Consider the following 23,127-nt stretch of genomic DNA (forward strand, 5'->3'; position numbering starts at 1 on the left):
GGGCCTTGGGCCCGCCTCCGGCCTTAGGCCTGCCCCCCAGCCCGTAGGCCTGTCCCCCCCGGTCCCTAGGCCTGCCCCCCCGGTCCCTAGGCTTGCCCCCAACCTCTAGGCCTGCCCCCAACCCGTAGGCCTGCCCCCCCGGTCCCTAGGCCTGCCCCTGGTGCCCGGCCCTGCTCGTGGTGCTCTGGTGCCTGCGGGCCTCTCCTCGCTTCCCCCTCCCCGGGTCACGCAGGGTTCGGATGAACCACGGGGCTGTGTTAGAGTTGGTTTGTTTTGTTTTGTGTTTCCTCCCCTTTTTTGTTTTATTCCTTCTTTTCTTTTCCTGAGTTTCTCAGCCCGGATCTTAATTTAATGCTGAAATCTGCCATCCCGTGAGAGGGAAGGGAGCAAGCGTGAGTAATAGGAGGGGTTAAAAACAACCAACCGAGGGCAGCAGAGCCTCTCTGAGCTCAGATCCAGCACAGTGCACGTCTGCAGAGTCGGTGCTCCCTGGGAGGGCCCCCAAACCACCCCTGCCCCCCAGGGCTGTGCCCCCACTGCTGCTCAGCCCTGGCCCCATTGCTCTGCCCCGCTGCAGGGAGGCTGGAGTACACGGGAGCTTGCAGAAATAGGGGAAGAAATAAAGCACAAACTTTCCTGACAGTGTTTCTCTGCTATTTGCTGTCTGGCCTTTTCTTGCCCCGAGGAAGAAGAGAGATGGTGTTTCTGCTCAGCCCATATCCCCTGGCTGTCCCTGCCCCACCACCTCTCACTGTGGCTTCTGCTGCAGTCCCAGCACACGGTCTGTGGGGTCCTGCTTGTGCCAGGGGGGTGGTGGCAGTGCCAGTGGGGTGCAGCCCCAGGCACAGAAACAGGGAAACTGCAGGAGTCCTGTGGGTTAGGATCAGAGCACAGCCCTGCATCCCAACAGCTGCCTGGGTTTGGCCAGCAGCTGTAGGAACTCCAGCGATGGGAGCTGCAGATGTCTGCAGCAGGCACGAGACCACCCCACTTCTGCAGGGCGCTTCAGTTTGATGGAGGAGGTGGGGAGGGAAGGTCTGTTTGCACTGAGAGCTGAAGAGCTCTCTGGAATGCAGCATTGTCAGGGGCTTTTGAGGGGCCTGAGGTCACTGCACAGGCTGCAGACAGCAGGCGCCTGCTCCCCGTGCAGCAGGGAGGATGCTTTGGACGATGAGCAGGAATGGTCTGTGGCTCTTCCAAAGCAACCTCCTGTCCAACCGGCCCCCAAAGTAAATCTCCGTGTTTCCAGCTGAACTCAAAACCTGGGACTTTTGCCTGGAAGACTGATGGCACAACGTCAAACGAAAGAGAATAAAACATCATCACCATTGTGCATTAGAAAAAGCCGTTTAAAGTACCACATGCCGAGTGACCAAACAGTTTCAAGCTAGCTTCGCTGCGGGTGCTGGAAGGTGCCTGGAGCTGCAGTCCTGCTGTGTTCCCAAGCAGCAGGAGCTGCTGTCCCAGCGGCACAGGAGGTGCCAGGTCCCGGTCCCCACTATAGTGCCACATGACTGCCTCTCCCCTCCTGCCAGCAGCTCACCAGGGACGTGGGGGCCTCAGGTCCCAGCGCTGCTTCTCTGCCGGCAGCTCTCCCACTGGAGAGGAACCAAAGAGGATTCGCCAAGGAAGAAATGAAAAGCACGAAAGAAGCCCCAGCGCGGCAGCCGGGCCATCCCTTCTGCAGTGACCTGAGTGCCTAAAGCTACTGCCCGCAGCACGGCTCACTCTGCACCAACCCGAGCCCTTTGTGGCCGGAAGGCCCTGTGCAAGGTTAGGGCTGGCTGTTTGCACCATCTAGCTCAGGGGCAAACTCCATCATGACCCTCCGAGCCAGTGGGTTTGTGGTCTTGAGCAGTTCAGCTGCAGACGGCCGGGTACCGCTGCTGGTTTTACTGCTCTTCTTCTGGAGCAGAGCCTTAAAATCTTCATTCCTGCTGGAGGACTTCCCGGTGCTCACTGCTGCTGCAGGGGACTCGCCGGTCGGTGAGCCCGACGTCTTCACAGGAGAGTGGGAATTGGGTCGGTTGCCAAAGCTGTCGCCAGGCTCCTTCCGCCCCAGAACCTTCCTCTTGGACCTAAACACCAAAGAGATGTGTGCTGGGAGCCGTCCCAGGCGGGAGCTGCCACTGCTTTGGATGGGGTGATTTCCTACAGCGATGGGAAGGGCAGTGCCTATGGGGCAAAGGGCAGTGCCTAAGGGCAGAGGAGCACGGCACCCACCCAGCTCTGCTGTGGGCAGGGTGGAGGTCCCAGAGCCAGGCTGGACAGCGGGAGGTGTCCCTGCCCATAGCAGGGTGTTGGACTGGAGGAACTTTAAAACCCCTTCCAACAAACCATGCAGTGATTCTGAGTTTAGCATACGTGTGAGCCATCCACAGCTTCTCTGGGCAATCTGTTCCAGTGCCTCACCACCCTCATTGTAAAAAATTCCTTCCTTACATCCTCAGGAGTGCATAAGGCAGCAACAACCCCTCCAAGGCCGGGCTCGAGGGGCTGTGCCCACCACAGTGCCCTCTCTACCTGTGAATGACGGTGAAGAGATCCTCTGTGGTACGGGATGCCATGAAGACATCGTCGTCTTCCTCAGCGATGGAGTCGGCCGTCTTGTCGCTGGCAAAGCTCTTCTCCTCTGTGCCAGCCTCAGACGAGCTGCCTGCTTGCAGGGAGGAGAAGACAGACGTGAAATGCATGGGATGATGGAGAGGGACCCCCCGGCCCCCTTCTCCGCACGGAGCAGCAGGCACACACTCACCTTGCTCCGAGGGGGTCTCGCCAGCTTGTGCTGTGCCTGGGACCTCAGTGGGTGTTGGGCCATCAGCGTCAGGTTGGCAGCAGCTGGGCTCTGCATCCAGCGTGATGATGGGGCTGGGGGTGGGCGCCGGGTCCCCCACACCCCCCGCCTGCTGCACCGGGGCCGGGGTGAGCGGCAGGTAGAGCACGCTGGGCTTCTTGGGCACTGGCGGCGGCACCTTGGCCTTCCTGCGCTCTGCCTCGGGCCGTGGCTTGTCCTCCAGGCTGCCCTGCGAGAGCCGCCGGGGCTGCCCGGGGCCCCTCCACGGATCCCCTTTCCGCAGCACCAAGCTGTCCTTGGTGGCGATGCTCGGCGGGGATGTGGGGGACAGGGGGCCCTCCTCCCGCAGGGCCACGGGCTTGGGCAGGATGCACGGGGGCCGCTTGGCCAATGGTGGCTTCTCTGCTACCGGCGGCTTCACTCTCCTCTCCGGCCCCGGGCAGGGAACACGTGGCAGTTCCTCGGCGTGCTCTGGGCCGTCAGTGTTGTCCTCCGGCTCGGAGCGGCTGACGGAGCGCAGACGGACAGAGCGCAGGTCTGACTGGGTGACCACGGGCATGATGGGCTGGATGGGACTGGTCTTCTGGACCAGCTTGGTGCCGAAGGTGGAGTCGGAGTGGTGCCGGCTGACCTTCGTCTTCCCCTTCAGGGAGATCTTCAGCCCCGAGAGGTCGAGGTGGGCGGGCGGTGTGAGCGGCAGCTCGAAGGACAGCCTGGACTTGGGGCTCCGCTCCATGGGGGACGTGGGGGGCAGCGAGGACTTCCTCTCGGGAACCAGCGGCCTCACCCGCACCTGGTGTGGTGAGTGCCCGAGGATGGCCGAGGTGGGGACGGTGGGTGTGGGGGTCTCCGACTGGCTGGAGTACCCGCTGGATGGGGACATCAGCCCGGTGGGCCTGCCCGGGGAGGAGGTTTTGAGGTCAGCCTCTGCTGAGAGCTGGGAGGGCGTTGTGGCCCTGGAGATAGAGGGGGACATGAGGGACTCCGAGCTGCCCCGTGCCTTCACGCACTCGATGGCCGTAGTCCCCGTGGCCGTGCTGGAGCCGGAGAGGGACCGGTAGGGCTCACCACTCTTCCAGTCTGCCAGGTACCACTGGTGGGGGGCAGCCGGGCTGTCGGGCTCTCTGCCCTGGGGGTCTGCGTGCACCACCCGGTGCCCAGCAGGGTCCAGCGGGATGCACAGGCTCTTGGGTCTCTGATCATGGGGCAGCCCCAGGGCAGCCGGGCTGTCCTGCCCGTCCTTGATCAGCGACACACTGCGGGTGGGCGGCGAGGGCTTCTTCTTGGCCTTCTTGAGGGAGATGCTCTTGGAGCGCCGCCGCCGCTGCCCGTCCGGCTCCGGCCCCAGCGAGACGTTATCAGTGCTGGTGCTGCCCTCGGAGCCGGCGCTGGGGTAGCCCAGGGCACAGTTGGTGCTGCCCCGCCGGGCTTCGGCGTAGGCAATGTCCACGGAGCAGAGGGACCCCGAGTCGGTGGGCACCGACAGCGAGCGCTCGCGGAAGCGGCACCCTCCCCGCTCCACCCCCAGGCGCGATGGCTCCGGTGCCGGCTCCGGCTCTTTGTTTGTGGGTGAAAAGTTCACCCTGGCTTCTTGGCCATCACACCTCCGGATGCCCCCAGAGCCAGGAGGAGACTCAGGCGTCGCGGTGGTGAAGGAGCCGGGCCCAGCGCTCCCCGCACGCTCCTCCTGAGCGATGAAGAAGGAGGCGGCCCGCTCGGTGCCGGTGGGTGAGCCCATGGCGGAGCTGCCCGGTGAGACCTCCTGGCCGGCAGCAGGGCTGGGGGGGGTGGTGTATCCGAAGGAGTTGGCACCCCAGGCTGGGGGAAAAGAGGATCCCTGCGGTCCGTTGCAGGTGCCGGGGGCGGCCACGTTGTCCATGGGGGATGGCGGTGGGCAGCAGCGTGCCTGCAGCGTGCCCCCGAGGTCACTGAAGGTCTTCCTCAGTGGGGCAGAGGGCGGCTGGTGGGGGCTGGTCTGCTGGGAGGGCTTCCTCCCAGCCGTGGCCTCAAAGCTGCAGGACAGGGACTCAGCGATGGGTGGGTGTGTGGTGTGCGCGGGGCCGTTGGTGCTGCCTGTGGGGACAAACGTGGGGTGAGTGTGGGCTGGCATTGCCCTGGGCATCGTAGCCACCATCCTTCCCTAGTGGGTGTAGGACCGTTCCCACCCCATGGCCCAGCTCTGGACTGCATCCTTGCCTGCATGTGCAGTGTGCCCCGGCTGACTGCAAGAGAATGGTTGACCCCAGACATTCTCCCCTACTAAATGGGCAACAGCCAGCTGGGGACAGTCCCAGGCTGGTTAGCACCCGCGCTGGGACGTGAGATGTGCCATGAAGTTTGTGGACAGTTTAACCAGGGTGGGAGTCCCCATGCAAGAGGCAGTACCCCCATAGGGACCAAAGTGCTGCCCCAGTGCTGTTCTGTGGAGGGCATCACCCCCTGTGCCAGGAGGGATGAGATGGCTCACAGCCCCTCCTCATCTCTGAGCAGCCCAGTGGGAAGGGTCCCAGGGATCCCACACACAGCCAGACAGGGACTCGAGGCTGTGACCAGCTGAACTCTGAGCAGTCTCAGTGTTCTGTCCCCAGTGGCTGGCTACTGTCACAGGGAAAAGCCTTCCTCCTACCCAGTGAGAACTTCCCTTGATGCTGTGGTTTCTCTACCTCCAGTCCCCACATACTTAAGAAGAACCTTTCCTGGGGTCAGCAACGCAATGCCCCAGAGCCGGGAAGGATGCTGCGCTGATGGGATCAAGCACTGCTTCACTGCCATGCCAGGGATGCTCTGAGCACCCTCACCACGCCAGCACCCTCATCACAGTGGCGTGGGATCTGCCTACTGCCCGTGAGGGAGGGCACAGTGCAAGTCGGATCTCAGCATCCTTCGCTCCTTGTAAGCATCCTGGACCCTGACTCGGGGTGTGGGGGTGTCCCCAACACATGCCAGCTCCAGCGCCAGGCCAGCGCCACCAGCACGCCCAGGAGGGCACGGGGTCTGCCTGGCTGCCCTCACATCCCCACGGCGGGGTGTCCCAGCCCCCTGGGGTGGCTGTGTGGGTGCAAAGGGCTGCGCGGTTCTTGCTGTCACCTTGGTCTCGCAGGGACATGTTAGGGAATCCAATAATGGTCCGTCTACGCCGCAGGGTGGACTTGGGGTTCATCGCGGTCTCTGTGTTAAACAGGGAGTGACGAGCACTCGCGTGCCTAGCAAAGTGCTGCCCTGTAGCCAAAACAAACACGCCGTACCGTATTGCTGCGGCCAGCGGGACACGGCCACCTGTGGCACCACGGCTGTCCCCTGGCTTGCTGCAGCGAGGGTGGGTGGCGGGGGATGGAGGACGTGGTGAGCCATGTGCTGTGAGATGTGGTGGGTGGTGCTGGCTGCGGGAACACGGAGCTGCTGCTGCGATGGAGGTGGGATGCATGAAACGATGAGAGGTAGTGGCCTTAAGCTGTGCCAGGGGAGGGTCGGGTTGGGTATCGGTACAAATTTCTCCTCCGAAAGAGCGATAATGCACCGGCACAGGCTGCCCAGGGAGGCAGGGGGGGGTCACCTCTCTTAGAGGCATTTGAGAACTGTGGGGATGTGGCATTGAGGGACACGATCAGTGGCTGTACGTGTCCACGGGGTGTCTGGGAGCTGCAGCGCCACCAGAACAGATGGATGGATGGATGGATGGACAGACGGAGCGCGGTGAGAGCCAAGGTGACAACAGAACCGGCTGGCAGGGCAGCGCGGCACAAACAAGAGACCGGCTGGTGGCGCGGATCGGACACACGGAGCTGCAGATGGCAGGAGAGATGGCAGGGAATGACGCACACGAGCATGCCGCTGCTGTCCCCACGTGGCCGGCGGGGACACGGGCACTCGGCCCGCCCTCCCACCACCCAGCATCCCGTTGGGAGCATCCTTCCCAGGTCCCAGCTCAGCTCCGTCACCTCTCCCCGGCCACCACGTGTGGGTGCCGCCTTACCCGAGACATTGATGGGGACCACGTTGGTCTGCACAGAGCAGGACTGGTGCCACTGCTTCTCCTCCACGGTGGGCAGGGGGAAGGCCCTGGGCCAGGCTGTCTGCTTGTCGGGGGTGGTGGGGAGGCTCAGGGAGGTGTCGGGTGGTCTCACGCCCAGCGTGCTGGCACTGCTGCTCTCCTCCTCATCGGCTCGCCGGCTCGGGGGCTGCGGGGAAAAGCACGAATCACCCCTGTCGGACAGAAAGGGCCACCCCCCACCTTGCTGTGCAATGCCGTGCCAATGTATCATCCCCAGCTGATGTCCTGCCACCCCACAGAGCGCTCAGGCACAAAGGTGCATCCCCACTGCAGCCCTGGACTCACCATAAGCACAAACTCGAGGCGCTTGGAGGGCGGGGGCCGGGGCGAGGGCTCCGTGGGGGTGCTGGGGGATGGGTGGCCGGCGGCACGGAAGGTCTGCCCAGTCACTCTGCTCTCAGCATACTGCTCCTCATACTCCTCTGCAAGGGAAACAGACAGTAGGACCCCGCTCCGGCCACCGATGTCCGTCCCTGGGCTGCGTCTGGCTGTCCTGCTCGAGATGCAGGAAGGGGAGTGCAGAGCCCTGCAGCGGGGCCAGGGCTGGGAAAGCTGCAGCTCCCAGGGGACTGCGAGCCTGGCTGGGGATGGCCAGCGCTCCCCATCTCCCGTCCTGTGATTGTTGAGCTAATTAGTGCTGGTCGTTACAGCCTAGTGCGGAAACCAGCTCTACTCGGGCTGCCGTAATGAGATTACGAGCTGGGGGAAGGCCAGGCTGCTGATCTAATCGATGCCTGTAAAGCATCTGATCTGAGGCCGCGTGACGTCGTGATGGAGAAATTGGGAGGAAACAAGATGAGCAGCTGCGCTGATTCCATTACCCAGCCCCATGCTCCTCATGGGCAGCCCCAGGCACAGCTCTGGGCCATGGTGGCTCTGTTGGGTGTGGGGGTATGGGGGCAGAGCAGAGGACGGGCTGCTGGAGGCTGCGACCTCACAGCTCTGCAAGGTGCACGGAGCAGCTCGGAGATGCCCTCCGTGCAGCAGACCCGGAGCCGTACCCAGCAATGCCCTGTACCTTGCAGCAGGCTCTGCAGGTTGAGCTGAGCCTCCTGGTGCAGTTGCTCCATGCCGGGCGGGCGGCCGGCAGCCAGGAAGACGTTCACTGGCTGCTGCCATGACAGCTTGGTGGGGGCGGCTTTCTTGCTCTCCAAGTCCAGGTTAGAGGTGGCTGTGAGCAGAAGAAGAGGGAAGTGAGGGACCGTGCTTCCTGCGAGTGCTGCTGAGGGTTTGGGGCTGGTGCTGAGCCAGCACAGCGCACCCATCCCATCCATCCGTCCCTCCAGCAGCACTGGGAGGGGGATGTGGCCGTGTCATGCAAGAGCAGAGCCCGTCGCTGCTGCAGGCGCTGGACACGCTTCCGTGGGCGGCCAGAGCCAGGCAGGGAGCAGAGAGAAATTGAGGAAGGAAGAAATCAACCCACCGCCCTGGGTGATTGCACAGCTGCTGTCGGGCGCAGGAAGGGCAGTGGTGAAGCAACCTCCTTGCTGCAGGAGAGCAGAAACCACAGCCTAAAGGGAAGGTGCAAGGGGGCACGGCACCGTTTGTCGCACTTCATCCACCAGCATCACCAGAGAGTAACTCGTATTTGGCAGGAAAGGGTGGGAAGGGGCTGCGGGCTGCTGGGTGGCCCCGGGGTGCAGGCAGTGCACACCCAGCCCTGCTTCCTGCGTGGCGAATGCTTCCTTTCATCCCTGCGCTGCGGGTACTGTCCCCAGAGAGAGCCTCAGCACCCTCAACCCCACCCCAGCATGCAGAGCAAGCAGCTCTGCGGCTTTGCTGAAGGATGACTGCACCACGGCAGCCCCGGTGCCCAGCACCTCCCTGCTGGGTTCCCCCTTCTGCTTCATTGCAGCCCTCTGCAGCCACCAGGGCCACCACCATCCCAGCCTGCATGTCCCCAGCATCACCCCTGCTCCTCCTCTGCCCCCAGCCCCCTGCACAACGCCCAGCATCCGAAAGCAGCGTGCCTGCTCCCTAGCCTAGTTACTTTTATAATTTGTGTTACCATAACGACATGCCTTAACACAAGGCTTTCTTTTTTTTCTTTTTTTTTTCTCCTTTCCTTTAAATAATTTGACTTGTTTCCATATCAACCAAGAGGTGTCGGGGTGCACGCATGGAAATCACGCTGAGCTCTGCCCAGCTGCAGGACCCCATCCCAGAGGGGGCACACGGGGCAGCACTGTGTCCAGAGCAGCCATCGGCCAGGGATGGCATTTCTGTGCCCCAGGTGAGCACAGCCCCCTGCTTTCCAGCAGGAACACGGTTGTTCCTCCCACTGCCTCCCAGACGATGCCCAGAGAGGACAGGGGTGCTGCAGAGCTGACGGCACAAGGAGCGCACGCCGTGCACAGAGCAAGCTCGGGGTGTCACCCCCCTGGCAGACCGCACAGCACCTACACAGGGACTCGGGGATCCCCATACAGCATAGCCCTCCTCCCCATGCCCTCCTCCACCACATCCTGCCCTGAGCAGAGCACCTTACCTCCGCCCCGGCTCCCTCGGCACCCCTGGGGGCCCACCACACCAGCTGGAGCCCAGCGGGCAAACGGCAGCACTGAAACCTGGAACCACCCTTGAGCAAAGCGGAAGCGCAGCTGGGCAGTGTGTGGGGGGGGCCACAGCCATCCCCGGGCTCTGACACTGTGACACCCCGCCTGCACGAGGAGCACCCCTTGGGCCACCCAGGCACTGCGTGTGCATAGCTCAGGTTGCACACAGGAGCGAACGTAATGCCGCGGTGCTTTGGGTGGTGCTCCTTGGGAGCGGGTGCTCAGAGCGTTGGGCATCACACCATGGCTCTGCCGTGTGGCACAAGGAGCCAGCAGCACCGTCCCTCTGGACTCCCGAGGATGCTCAGCCCCATCATGCATCCCCGATGCGTGCCTCACTGCTGGGGGAAGCTGAGGGACGGTCACGCAAAGGAGGCACGACGTCTCCCAGGGTTCTGTCCCACCTGCCCCACACCTCAGGGCCAGGGCAGCAGCTGTGTGCATGGCCGCACAGCAGCACCACAACATCAGGGACAGTTTGCAGAGAGTGCGAGCAAGTGTTCAGGCTCAGGACGATGTGCAGATGGCGGTGTGAGGTGTGGGGCTGTAGCCATGGGGAGTTTGCTCCCACCTTAGGACCAGCATCGAGCACGAACCGGGCTTTGCTCCCCCCCAGCACCACCCGACGTGGGGCACAACGCACACGCCCGCCCTCAGCATCTCCAAGCCACCCCGCCCCACGCCAGCAGCCACATTTACCTACTGCCCAGGCACCCCGAATCCACAGGGAGATGTTTGACAGAGCCATCGAGAGCCGCTTTGATGCGGGGCGAAGCTATGGTGAGATGATGCCGCCAAACTTCCCCTTCTCAAGCACTCCTGAAGCAAGCAGGGAGCGCCGGCACTGCAGAGGTACCCCAGGAGTGATGGAACAGCAGCAGCAGAGGCAGCGTTAGCTGAGCGGCCATGGCAACAGGCACTGGCACAGCAGCATCCAGCCCCGGTGCACCGGGCTGCAAACCTCGAAGCACAGAGCAATCCCAACAGTGACCCAAACTCCGCTGCGCTGCAGTGCCGGCAGTGCTCTGCAATGCTTTGAGTGAGAGCCTCAGCACGGCGCGATGCGTGGCGCAATGACATTCCCTATGGGCCGGAGCCAGAGTGCACGCTGCTCCCCAACGAGTGGAGAGGAAGAGAAAATAGCGAGCGGTGGGAGCTGGCAGCCACCATGCAAAGTGCCTCCTGTCCCACCTCACCCCATGCTGGACTCGGAGCCGTCGGGCCAGCAGCCCCGCAGAGACACAGCAGCACTGTGCACGGACACCGTACAGCGTTCCCATAGAGCAGAGCCCCACTGAACACCCACGTGCCCCACACCAGGAGACAGTGCATGGGATGGAGTGTGTCCGAGGGAAGGAACATCCCCACGGACGTTGTGCCACGGGGTGAGACCACGGGGGCTGCAGGCTGTTAGCTGGGTGCCCACACTGCGACCCCACACCTGCACCTCCTGCAGGGCTGTGATACACAACAACAGCAGCCTGCTCCTGCAGATCTGGGCTCTCCTTACCCTCCCCGTTTCACACGCTGTCAGCTGATTTTGCACTGACAGCAGACAGCAGCGCTGCAGGAGCTGTTGGGGTGGGTGGGTTAGCAGCTGAGGGGGTCACCCAGCGTGCAGGAGAAGGCTGCATTGCATGAGAGAGCAGCAGCAGCAGAGCAGGAAACACCACCGTCCATCAGTAGGGTTCAGAGTGAACACTGCGCCAAAGCCCTGAGGTGCCATCAGGCAAAACAGACACAAACCCATTTCTCCTGCTGGATCCCTCCTTTATTCCACACCCCATGTAGGGCCGGAACAAAGGGGTCCCCAACAGGGACGGGCAGGGGGGTCCCTCCTCCCCAGCTCCGCATGTGGGGGCACGCAGGGGTGCCGTGCTGCTTTGAGAACAGTCACCACAGCAACCTGCAGTGACAGGCGGGCGCGGGGACACGGCATGCAGGGCCATAGGGTGGGAGCCGATGGGGCCTGTCTGCATGGAGGCTGTGGCCCCGTGCTGGGAGCGGGCGCTCGCAGGAAAGCGCCGTTTCCCCCATGCCCTGCTGGATTTGCACTCCACGGGGCCGGGACAATGCGAGGAAGTGGCCGAGAGGGGAACACGGCCAGGCCTCGGGACAAAGGGGCCTGAGAGCTGAAAGCAACCACAGCGGAGCGGCGTGGAGCTCGGCACGGCCACGGCTTCGTTGCAGCGAGGACGGCCCAGCTGGGCAGGAGCAGAAAGCAGGGCGCACGCTGCAGCCACGCCGGGGAAGGGAGGATGGGACCTGCCCCGACCCCGCGTCCCAGAGCTCTGTGTCCCCGTCCTTGAGCGGCCACCCGATCCCTGCAGCCCTGCGCCTTACCTGCGCGCTGCCACGGCGCGAGGAGCCACTCCACCTTGGCCATGGCTGCTCAGCAAAGCGCACGGTGAGGAGCGAGCTGCCTCCACCTGCCCCGTCCGCAGCCCGGAGCAAAAGGAAACGGCCAGGAACTGGCTGCTTGAGTCAGCTCCCGCCGCCCATTGTACGGCCCCGTCCCCTCTTCCTTCCCATGGCACCGCTTTCGGAATGCAGTCGGCTTTTCGCGCTGGGCGCTGCAGGAGCCCCCTGAGCCACGAGGGACCACTTTCCCTGCACCCCGGGGATCCGCGCAGCTCAGCCGGTTGTTCCCAGGGGAGGGAGGCCCACAGGAGCCGGGGTGGGAGCGGTGATGGGAATGCAGCCCTGAGTGCTGGGGACAGGCAGCCTCGCACCTGGCTCTGCTGCAGGCCCCAGAGTTGTAGACCTCGGGGATGGGATGCCCCAAAGGCAGCAGATGCGAGCAGAGCGCATCTCCCCCGGGCACTGGCAGCCCAGACAGCATTTGCACATGGCCCTGATGGATGGGGCCAAGCAGAGCTGCTCCAGCACACGGCCTGGGGGAGCTGGCAGCAGATTCCCCTGGCCCTTATCTGGCATGTCAGAACACCTCCTTAGCATCCACCACTGACAGCTTTCTGAAACACAGTGACCTGAGAGCCCCCACCCCACGGGCAATAGGGCAATGCCAACTTGTTGGCCAAGTGGGAGCTCCACTATGGCTTTGCCAACCCTGCCTTCCCAGGAGGGCCCCCACACCGCACCTCACAGCACAGCATCCTTCACCCCCCGCATCCCAGGCTCTCTTTGCCCCATTTCATTCCACTGCGACACCCGCTGCAACAGCAGCTGCAAAACGATACAGAGACAGGCTGTACTTCCACCCCCTCTGCCCGCTCATTATTAAGCTGTGACAATCACTCCACATTTTCGTGTGGCTCCCAAGCAACTGAATGGGTTCCGCACTGCACCCCACACTGCTCCTGACCCTGCAGGCAATGGATCTGGGATGGCCCTGGAGCACTGCCAGCCCTCGTGCCCCATGTTTTCAGCATTCCCAGGTGCTGGGATGAGGTGCTGGGAGGGGATGAACCTCTTGGTGTCTGGAAGGGTTGTGGAACTGCCCGGGCCAGCCATGTGGGGACAGAGGGGTGACCGGGCAGGTCCTGCCTGTTGGACCCACCTATTTCCAGGGCAGCTATGCTCGGTTGCCCCCACGCTCCCCCCAAACACCCTGTGCAGATTTGTTTTGGGGTTCTGCCTGCCTGGCGGTGTGAGACCCAACCAGACACCCACCACCCTCGCGGGCTGTGGGAGAAGGGGGCTGTGGGTACCAGGTGCTGTGCAGGGATAGGCTCCCCACCTGGGCAGGACCCAGCTCTGGGGCCAGCAATTGCAGGCCTCTACCACACAGATGGCTCCTGCAGTCTGGGGCTGGCTCCTCGCAATGTGGGGCTCACTCCTTGCAACCCGGGGCTCGCTCCTTGAGATTTGGGGCTGGCTCCTTGCGATTCGAGGCTCGCTGCCTGCAATTCGGGGCTGACTCCATGCAATTCAGGCTTTGCTCCTTGCAACCCAGAGCTTGCTCCCCGCTCCCAGGCCACGCACCGACACCTGCTCCACGCCCCGCAGCCCGGTGCCGGCGGGCACACGGCCCCATCTCTCCCCGTCCCCTGCAGCCTCAGCTGGAGGTGACCTCACCCGCGTCCTCCAAGCGACCCACAGGGACCAACCGGCCGCGGCGAAGCACGAGCCGCCCCCTCCCCGCCTCCGTCCCACCCCGCTCCGGGGGGCACCGCTCCCGGGGACCCCGTCCCATCCCCCGGTACCTGTTGCTGCGCGCATCCTGCCCCGCCGCTGGCTGCGCGGCGCCTTCCGCTGCGCGTTGCCCATCCTCCGGCGCGCCTCGGCCGGCCCCGATGCTCAGAGCCCCGCCGCCCCCGGGCCGCTCCCCGCCGGCTCCATACCTCCCCCGCCGCGCCGCGCCGCCGGGAGCGGGCAGCAGGAGGAGGAGGAGGAGGAGTCGAGCCGGGCCGAGCCGGGCCGGGCCGCACCGCACCGCGCCACACCGAGCGCCCGCCGCATCCGCACGGCCCGCCCGCCCCCTCGGGGCCCGCCCGCCGCGGGGCTGAATGGGTGGGGGCACGGGGGGTGGGGTCACCCCGGTGGCAAGGGGTTGGGCGGGGGAAGGGCCGGGGGTCCCCCTGAACCGCAGACCGCACCGCGGCGTGTCGGCTGGTCGTGGGTGGCAGCCCCCGGGGGCAGCTGGAGCCCCCCAGGGTGCGGTGGGAGCCGGGAGGGTGCGGGGGGGGGGGGGGGGCTCATGGGGTGGGGAAAGTCGGTGTGAGCCATGGGGATGGGGTCTGCGGTTCGTGAGTGGTGCCATCTGGGGGTCGCGGTGGGAGGAATGGGGAGCATTCCGTGTGCCAGGCCGGGTGTCACTGTGCACAACTGGGTGCCGCTGGCCCCAGCTGGGTGTTGCTGTCCCAGATGGTGCAATGTGACCTGGCTGGCACACATCCCTTTGCACCCAGCAGACAGTGGCACCCAGAGGCCCCAGGGCCACACCGCTCCACCCCAGGCCGTCCCGCTCCATCCCAGGCCGTCAGAGCTGGAGCATCCCTCACCCACCGAAGCTCAGCATCCACGGAGCGACAGAAAGGACCAGAAAGCGACGGGAGGTTGTTATGGCAACAGCCACAAATTGGATCAGTACTCTCGGCGAGGAGCAGCAGCACGAGTGCTGCAAGGAGCAGGTGGGTGTGACAGCTGCGGCGGTGCGGGGGCACAGCTGTGCCACCCCCGGATTGGGGCAGAGAGCCCCCGCCTTGCCCAGGCAAACCGAGGCTCTGCAATGGCTGCAGAAATGCCATCCCCATCTATGTTTTCTCCTGCTGCGATGTGCACCCCGGCCAGCAGAGCACTGCGTTCCTGTAGCCCCCATCCCGTGCAGGGATCCCTGCGTGCCGCACCTCCGCTTCCAAAACAGCCCCCCAGCTGGAGGAGAAAGCTGCTCCTTTGAAGCGGCCATCCACACCAAGTGGCCCAGCTGATTATTTTCCGGCCAAGAAACAGCGTTACAAAAAAAAAAAAAAATAATAATAATAATAACGAGAGGCTGGGATGAGCTCATTGGAGAACAATGGCTCAGGGCCCGAGCCAAGGACGGGGGGAGCGGGACCGGAGCCCCGTGCTGCCCCATGCAGCCCCGTGCAGCCCAAAGCGGTGTGGGTGGCTGTGGGCTGCTGGCAGTGCTGGGGGGGGGAGGGAGGGAGGGGGTCGGGAGCCCCGTGCCCGCGCCCCACTGCTCGCCCCACTGAAGGTGACCCCGGAGCGGCCCCTGGCACTGCTCTGCTCTCGGATCCCAAAACGCGAGCTGAGGCTGTCGTGCCACCTCGTGTCCCCTCTGGGTTCTGCATTCCTGGGATTCCTCCCGCGTAGCAGCGCCAGTTTCCCCGCTCCTCAACCCGGCTCCCCCCCGCCCTCCCCCCCCCCGCCCAGTGCCATGAGCGCAGGACCAGCTGTGAGCTCCCTGCTGCCCATGCAGGGATGTGCAGCCCTCCCAGGGACACGGGCACCCCAACGGCAGGCGCCCCAAAAACTGCACCCACATCCTCTGCCACCAGAGCTGCTTCCAGCCTGCAGAAAGTGAGCGCAACCGAACGCCACCCGGCCGGGTGCCACATGCTGCCATGTCGTCCCCACGACGCTGAGCCCATGGAGGGGATGCAGTGGCAGTGACCCCGCTGGGGTGCAGGACGTGGCATTGGCACGCCGTGCTCCGTGTCACAGCACCTCTGCCTGATCCCACCCGGAGCCCCCACCCTGGAGCCAGGAATGTGGCAGCGAGGTGGGGATACGGGGGCACCTCCCCTCCCAATGGAGCCTCCCAGGCAGAGCTGCAAGGAGGAGGAGGAGGAGGAGGAGGAAGCACCCGGTGCTGGGACACACTGCGCTCCCTGTCCTCACCCCGCAGAGCTGCCGGACCCTCCCCAAAGTGGGACTGCAAGTCGAGGATAGAACTACATACCCAGCTCAGCCTCCTCCTCTTCCTCTCCCCGCGGGGCTGGGGGGGCTGAGGGCTACCCCGTGCCCCATGTCCTCACGGCACCGCGGCTCCCAGAAGGGCGAGCTGGCTGACGGCAGCGGGGCGAACTCAGCCGCTAACTCGCACCAGGTTCGCCGGGAGAAAGGCTGCGTGGAAATGCTTCTCCCACCCCAGCCCAGGCCCTTCTTAAAGACGTAGCTGCACTTCCCCGCTGCAGACGCATGCCACGGCGGAGCCATGGAGACGGCGCGGGGACGGAGTGACCCATCGGTGCCCCACAGCCCTTCATCGGGACCCCCGAGCAGGGATGTGTGCACGGGGAGAGGAGATGCCCCCGGTCACCCTGCAGCGTGCTACGGGCAGAGCCTCCCCTCCTCGTTAGTTAATGAGGATCAGGCGGCTGCGTGAAGGGCTTTGCTCCAGGCTGCAGCCTGTGGCTCCCGTAGGGTCTCACGGTGACGTTCCTCGCCCTACCCTTTGGCCCCGCTCTATGGGGCTCATCTCTGAGGTGACAGTGCTCTCCTCCCCAAGGAGCTGCAGCGTGGATCCGTGCGTGGGCAGGAGGTGATCCCGCTGCCCTGCCCTCACCTCCTGCTGCCGCTGCTTTGCCCTCTTGCAGGTGAGCAGACACCTGGGGCCACCGAGCAGCTCCCACCAGCACCGATCCCCCATAACCTTCTGGCTGCTCCCAGCCAAGCAGACCTGGGGTACCCGCATCCCACCCCAGGGCTCAGCAGAGCCATGAAAGAGGGTTTTCAAATTTCCAAACACAAACTGCAAATTCAGTTTGCAAACTGCAAATCCAAAAGCTCTGCATTACCTTCACCTCCCTCTCGCAGTTCTATTCACCGCAGCCAGCAATCCCCGCATGCGGGCCGGGTGAGCACAGCACACCTGAGATGCACTGCACGAGGGGATAAGCCATTGGGGTGCAGGTGAACCCTGTGTGCCTGTGGTGCTGCCATGTGCACATCCAAACCGACGTGGCACAGAGCTGTTCTGTGGGATCACATGGAGGAAACCCAGCTCCTCTGCATCGCCATGAGGGCTGTCCTGCAGCCAGACCTCAGCTCCCCCCACCCCACAGCCCCTCTGCGGCCTCACAGCCCACGCACAGCTGATGGCCAGGACCACCCAGGGCACTGCTGGCTGCCAGCGTAGGGCTGAGCACTGCAGGGTGGAGACCTGGATGTGCCCGGTGGTGCTGGGTGCCAGGGAGCACTGGTGCTGCTTGTGGGGTGCTGTAGTTCATTGCCTGGCAGCAGCCCTGGGCAAGTGCTGCAGAGGTCCCTGCAGCTGGAAAACAGTTTGCCAAAGTGAGCTCTGTTTGCACATGAAAGTGAACGCATCCTTCAGACTGCTTGAGATGATGCAAACCTCTTTGGAGACACAGCTGAAACGGAGCCATGTTCCTGTGCAACGTCACCACGGCCGCGCTCGCAGCCAGCACGGGGCTGGAGGTGCTGCACGCCTGCAGGGAGCAGCACTGCTGAGAAGAGCCGGCAGAGCCTCGGGGAGAACCCTGGGGCTGGAGGAGGAGTGGGCACCGGGATGGCACCGGCACCCCCTGTGCCTTCCTGCCTTGGGAACCGGCAGCGCCCCGGGACGGCACAGCGCAGCGTTCCTTCCAGTGGGCACAGTGCCTTCATAGCTCCCGGCGCCAGGCCCTGTTTTCTTCAGCACTGAGATTTATTTTGGGAACAGCTGGGTCCCGAGGGGCTGAGCAGGGAGCACAGCTCATGTCCTTGCTGCTACCACCCAGGGGATGCATCCCCACCATGGGGCAGCCGGGCCGCGCATCCCTCCGCTCTCACACGACGGCCAATGGATGAATAAGGGCTGAGGAATCCAACAGCCTCCAGCTTCCAGCAGTGGAAACAACCCTGCTGCCTCCTCGGATGAAGTGATGTGGGAATACCCGGGATGCTCCAACCAGGGAACCATCCTGGGGAAGGGTGACGCTGGCGCCTGGTCCTCTTTGTCCGCCCCATGCAGGAGGGCTGCAGTAAGGCTGCCCTGGGGCACACGGTGCTGGTTGATTCCCTGCTGCATCCGCCGTGGATGAGACATGTTGGATTTGTTCCACTCTGAGAGGAGAAACGTGATTTGGATCCTCTTCAAGAAATGGAAAGAAGGGGGAAAAAACCCATCCCGTCCCGACAGCTCCCCACCCAAGGACTCCACACAAAGCAGCCCTGGGCTGTCCTTGCAAGGATGGGGCTGGCAGGGGTTGCACCCTCCAGACACGTGCACCGATCTCCCCAGGGGCAGCAGATGGTGGAGCACTTGGAAAAACAAACATCATTTGAAGGAGCACTCAGAAGTGCACTCACCCCCCTCGGCTGCAGAACGGCAGCCGTGGATGGATGGGAGCGGGCAGTGCTGTCCTATGGGGTGGGGGGAACGCAGTGAGTGTGGGGTCTCTGCCACCCCTCGGCCAATCTCAGGGAGGAAAGGTGAGGTTTGATCCTGCGTGCACCTCCAGAGGAGCTGTTGATGCACATCTGCATGTTCACACCTCCAATGAGATGTTGGAGGGGGACTGTCCTGACCGCTGCTCGCATTCACGGTGCCAGCATCCATCCCAATGGCACAAAGCCCCCGTGGCCACCAAGCGTCCCCAGCCTGCCGTCCAGGTGAGGACCATCTGGTCACCACCACCTCCTCCTGGGGACGGTGACATCGCTGGGCTCAGCCTGGGTGACCGCAGTGCCTCCTTCTCCCCGTATTCCTTCCCAGCCGAGGCAGGGACAGCGGGAGCCTCTTCCTTCCCTGATCACTCCTCATCCCAGCCGTGGCTCAGCGTGCAGCCGTGCCGTGAAGCTCCAGCACTCATTTCCCACGGCTCCACGCAGACGGAGCAGCCCTTACAGACAGCACAGATTTCGCCGAGGGCCTGAGAAATGAGCTGTGCTTCTGGGGAAAACGTGCCACAACAACATTTTCCCCCCTCCCCCCCCCCCCCCCGGCTCCAATCCTCCTCCCAAAGGGTTTTAAAATAAACTTTTCCAAACAAATCCGAAATGAGCTTATTTTAAGCTCCTCCGAAGCAGGCTGCCTGCTTCTGACCCTGTGCGGAAGCCGGTGCCAAAGAAGAAAGGCTTGAAAAGGGAAACGAAAGAGGTTCGGGCAAAAACAAACCCCTCCCGCTGGCAGGAGCGGGCAGCACGCTGCGGCCACGGGCTGTCACCTCGGCTGTGCCAAACCTGCGTGGAAGCTGCTGTAAGGGACGCAAGGATGGAGGCGACGATCTGCTCAGCCCCGCATCGCCGCTTTCCCGACGAGGCTGCAATGGGACGGCGCCGGGAAGAGGGGGCGCAGAACGAACCTCAGCCGTCAGCCTGGGGGCTGCCCGCCGCTGGGGGGAAATCACGGCTGGGCAGAACGCGGCGCTGCCGCTCAGCTGTCCCGACGTCACCCCGGCACAGCGCTCTGTCCCCGAACAGGTGCCGTCCCGGATGCGGAGGTGACACGGAGCCCACCCCACCAACGGCGGAGCGCGGACACCCCCGTGAGCCGCCCCCCTTACCTGGCCGTCCCCGCAGCAGCTCCTGCAGGCGGGAGGCCCTGCGGTGCAGCCGCCCGGTGCGGCGCCCCAGAGCCTCGACGTGTCCCTCGATGTCCCCCAGCAAGGCGAGCGAATGTCCGCAAAGCTCGGCCAGCTGCCGGAGCAGGGTGAGAGCCGCCAGGCTGCAGACGTCCCGCAGCTCGGCCAGCGGCACGGCACGGCTCTGCCGGGCCACCACGCTTCGCTTGTAGAACGGCATGGCACGGCACGGCACGGCACGGCACGGCCGGCCCCGCTCCCCCGGCCCCGCGGCTGCTCGGGCTCTGGGCCGGCCGATGGGAGGAGGAGGAGGAGGAGGAGGAGGAAGAAGAGGAGGGAGGGGCGGCCGCGCTCGGGGATGCTCGGGGAGCCCCCGGTCGTTCCCTGCAAACCTTCCCGCGGGTCCCCTCTCCCCAGCACACACCAAAGCAAATATTTGCGTTGGCCCCGGAGCAGAAATTCCCCTCTTTGAAGCCGTCCCCCGCCCCGGGGTGCTCCGCTCCGAGAGCTGCGGGCTCTGCGCGTCGGGAGCCGCGGGGCAGCGCCTCCGGGATGCGCCGTGATGGGAGGGCCGGAGCCCCCCGGGCGGCGATGGGCACCGGGAGAGGGATTTCCCCGCAGCCCCCAAAGCTTCCGCTCCTTCACATGGCTCTCTGGACTTTAGCGCTTCATTGATGGCCGTGCGGGTCCTGCGCACCCCCACCCCCCGTGTGTGCCACCCCAGCGGCAGCCCAGGCTGCGCTTCCCACGGCTTTGTTTGCTCTCTCCATGCTGGAATTTTTTATCTTCTCCTGCAGGAAAAAGCAAAGAGCACTGGCAGCACGTCCGTACGGATGTGTCCTTGTGGGGTCACAGCTCCGAAGCGCAGCTCAAGGGCAGCAGGGATGGGATTTCTATGCATCCCAAAAGCCGAGGAGAGCCCAGCAGCACTGCTGGTGGGGGGGGGGGAGGAGGGCTGCAGTGAGCACAAAGCACCGCTCCCCCCACGCACTCTTGCAGCATCCAAGTATTTCCAGCTCTGGGAATATCCTGGGCTGGGTGCCGCCCTGCCTGCATGCTGAGCCTCACTGTGCTGCTCTGTGCTGGACTCTGCTTGGCCTTGCACTCATCCAAACCCAGCCCCTTCCCTTTGCTCCTCGCTCCCAGATCGGTTCCCCCTGACCTCTCCTTTAAGCTGCAGAAGGTAAATTCAGCACCGCAGTCGTGGAGTTTAACATATTTACCCCAGGATGTTCATTGTGGCGCCTCCCTTCCAGCCTCTGTATGTTGCAGATGGAGAAACTGAGGCACAGGCTCACATCCTGCTATGAGGGTGAGGTCAGTCCCCAACCATGAATCACCTGTAGGGCGCGGAGAGCACCTGGAGCCCATCAGATCCTTCATGCAGGTGTGGCAGGGAGGAATGGGCTGTGCTGAGCTCTGGGAGCCCGCTGTGTGCTGCCACACTCCTCCAGCCCATCCAACCCATCCTGCCCCAGCACCAACCTCTGTGCTGCCAGGAAAGGGAGAATACACACCGACAACATGCCTATTTCTGTAGGGTTTCCAGCTGAGAACTGCTTGTTTCAGGGTGTCCCTACAGGGGCTGGGCAAAGCTGTGCTCCCTGCCAGCTGCCATGCAAACCAGTGCTGGGCCTGGGACTGGTGGTGGGCCTGAGCCATCGCTGGATCGGCCCCGGGGGTTCACCAGCCCAGCCCACATAGGGATGGCCAGGGCAGGAGCAGCCGCAGTCATGCTGTGCAGCTGCAGGGCAAACCCCACAGGAGAACTCCCATGGGGAAGCAGTGCAGGACAAGGATGGCTCCGACCCTGGTTTGGTCCGTGCTCGCCGTGCCCATCCCGCTCTCAGGAATGCGTTCCATTTCTTAAGGCTTGCATATTGCAAACCCTGCTGCCTGCTGTGGGACAGCGCTGGGGGACGTCTGGGGTGCAGACGGCTCTGTACAGGACCCGATGGGGTCGCGCCTGCAGCCGGCTGCCGTGGACGTGCAGGATGCGGCACATGGAGCGACGGGCTGGGGATCCTGTGGGAAACATCCTGCTTGGCCACTGGCTGGGCAGGAGCGTGGCCAGCTCTGCGAGCCCTGATTGCAACCACATGCTGCTCCGGCACCGCCGCAACCCGGAGGCGGCCCACGCACAGACGCGGCGCTGCAGCGCTGCCGGTGCTGGGGATGCTCCAACACGGAGTGCGTGGCACGGGGCGCTGTGTCCCACCCGACGCCGGGCCAACGAGCGGACCCGCAGCTCCTCCGGCACAGCGGCTCCCATTGGGCTCCCGGTGCCCACTGGAGGGTGCTCTCTGCCAAGCTTTGCCGCGGCTCTTCCCCTTCAGCGGGCAGTCAGCGGCTCTGACTCCTGCAGGATCTGATGCCATTTCCTGCACAGATACTCTCCGTTGTGCCGCGGCGTTTGCTCGCTGAAGCGGATCCCCGGCCTTCACCCCGCTCTCTGGCTCGGTGAGGTTCCTCTGCGATGCTTACGAGTCTGTCTGGATTCAATCAGCTCCCCTCCGTGTCATCAACACGCTGGGCTCCGCTTCCCGGCTCCTTCCCCCTCCAGATGGCTGCTGAAAGCATTAAGCGCTGCCATGGGACAGCAGTTGCTGCCTTCCTCGCAAACCGAGATCCCCTCTGTCCCATCGCAGCCTTTGCTTTCCGGAACCTCATTCTCCTCCCACCCTCTCGTGCTGCTCCTTGCAAAGAGGTCTGAACGGGCCACGCTCCATCCTTACAGGGACCTTCCATCAGGCAGGCTGACAAACTTCCCTTTGCAGAGCCCATCTGCGCTCCATTCATCTATTTTTAAGCACAACTGCAAACCATTTTCCAGGAACAAACGTACCGGGCTGCAATCCCTCCTTCCCAGCAGGGCGTGCCAGGGCCAGGCCCTCAACCTGCTGCCAGGGCTGCGTGTTCCTAAAGGCAGATCTACAGTGAAAGCAACGCTGCTGAAGCCAGCAGGGTCCCCGAGCCACCCTGTGTGCGCTTTGGGACTGCAGGAGTGGCTGTGGCCATGCTGCCTCTTACCAGGGAGGAGATGGCTTTGCTGTCCCCAGCTTCAGCATCCCAGCAACGGGGCCGACAGGAGCAGGCCGGCCACGTGGCTCCAGCAGGGACACAGCAGCCCATCCTCTCCCACCAGCGAGCAGTGTCACACCGGGTGATCCATCACTGTCACTTCCCATTAGGATAATAAATGTCTCTTGCTGCATAATCTGCTCTCTGGTCCTGCCAGCCCCGGCTGCTCTCCCCGCACGTATCCAACACGCACAGAACGCTGTCATTACTGTCTGTGTCATTTGCTAAGTGGCTCCCAGCAAGTTAAATAAACGTCAGTTAGAACTTCTCCTTGTCACTTCGTGCTGCTCAGAAGCGTGCTCTGCTCCCTCGCAGCCCGGAGCTCACAGAGATGCGGGGATGGGGGTAGGAGAAGGGTAGATCCCTTCGCAGCAGCGTTCTGTTGCTAACATCAGAGCTGATAAGGCTGCGTACGGCTCCGCGTGCTTTGGCTGCTTTTCTCATGAGCAGAAAAGTCCGGGACCTGGGCCATGAGCTACAGCCAAGTCAGTGAGAGCCACGGCTGGCTTTGTGCTTTCCGTGTGAGATCACATGGAAAACATGGGGAGCGAAGAGCTCTCCCAGCCCAGCACCCTGGGCCGGCCAGGCTGCTGCAGGAAGGCTCCCAGGAGCCCCAGAGCCCTGCAGTGGGGTGCTGGACCCATCCTGCTGGGATGCTCCTATTGGTTTCCCATTGATCAGCGTTTCAGCAGCAGCTAGGGTTCCCCAGAGAGG

General features: G+C 63.8%; 1 protein-coding gene and 1 long non-coding RNA gene across 11 annotated transcripts; one reads left to right on the top strand and one right to left on the bottom strand.

Annotated features, from left to right (window-relative positions):
* Positions 1-1,331: 1,331 nt before the first annotated feature.
* NHSL2 (NHS like 2) lies at positions 1,332-19,611 on the bottom strand. 10 transcript variants are annotated; one of them, XM_015278371.4, is made up of 8 exons: positions 19,315-19,611; positions 7,864-8,016; positions 7,131-7,267; positions 6,768-6,972; positions 5,882-6,013; positions 2,756-4,867; positions 2,524-2,656; positions 1,332-2,078 (listed from the first exon to the last, which is right to left on the bottom strand). In XM_015278371.4, exons 1-8 carry the CDS (start codon positions 19,550-19,552, stop codon positions 1,775-1,777), a joined length of 3,414 nt encoding a protein of 1,137 aa, XP_015133857.1. In that variant the 5' UTR covers positions 19,553-19,611; the 3' UTR covers positions 1,332-1,774. The 10 variants fall into 10 exon arrangements, with proteins under 10 accessions (XP_015133857.1, XP_040555928.1, XP_015133858.1 ...); XM_040699994.2 differs by lacking the exon at positions 19,315-19,611 and adding an exon at positions 15,768-15,933; XM_015278372.4 differs by lacking the exon at positions 19,315-19,611 and adding an exon at positions 13,567-13,670.
* Positions 19,612-19,649: 38 nt separating this feature from the next.
* LOC112532391 lies at positions 19,650-22,681 on the top strand. The gene is made up of 2 exons (XR_003075083.2): positions 19,650-21,792; positions 21,981-22,681. It is a non-coding gene; the product is annotated as an uncharacterized LOC112532391 (long non-coding RNA).
* The last annotated feature ends 446 nt before the right edge of the window (positions 22,682-23,127 follow it).

Source organism: Gallus gallus, chromosome 4 (assembly GCF_016699485.2).
Source record: "Gallus gallus isolate bGalGal1 chromosome 4, bGalGal1.mat.broiler.GRCg7b, whole genome shotgun sequence".
Lineage (NCBI taxonomy): Eukaryota > Metazoa > Chordata > Aves > Galliformes > Phasianidae > Gallus > Gallus gallus.

What these genes read in the sequence shown, in the direction of transcription:
- NHSL2 (XM_004940580.5), bottom strand. Translation starts at nt 9,868, where the DNA reads ATGTTGTGGTGCTGCTGTGCGGCCATGCACACAGCTGCTGCCCTGGCC. An exon ending in CCGAGGGAGCCGGGGCGGAG is followed by an intron (nt 8,017 to 9,333) that starts GTAAGGTGCTCT and finishes TTCTGCTCACAG; the next exon opens with CCACCTCTAACCTGGACTTG. An exon ending in CCTGCAGAGCCTGCTGCAAG is followed by an intron (nt 7,268 to 7,863) that starts GTACAGGGCATT and finishes TTTCCCTTGCAG; the next exon opens with AGGAGTATGAGGAGCAGTAT.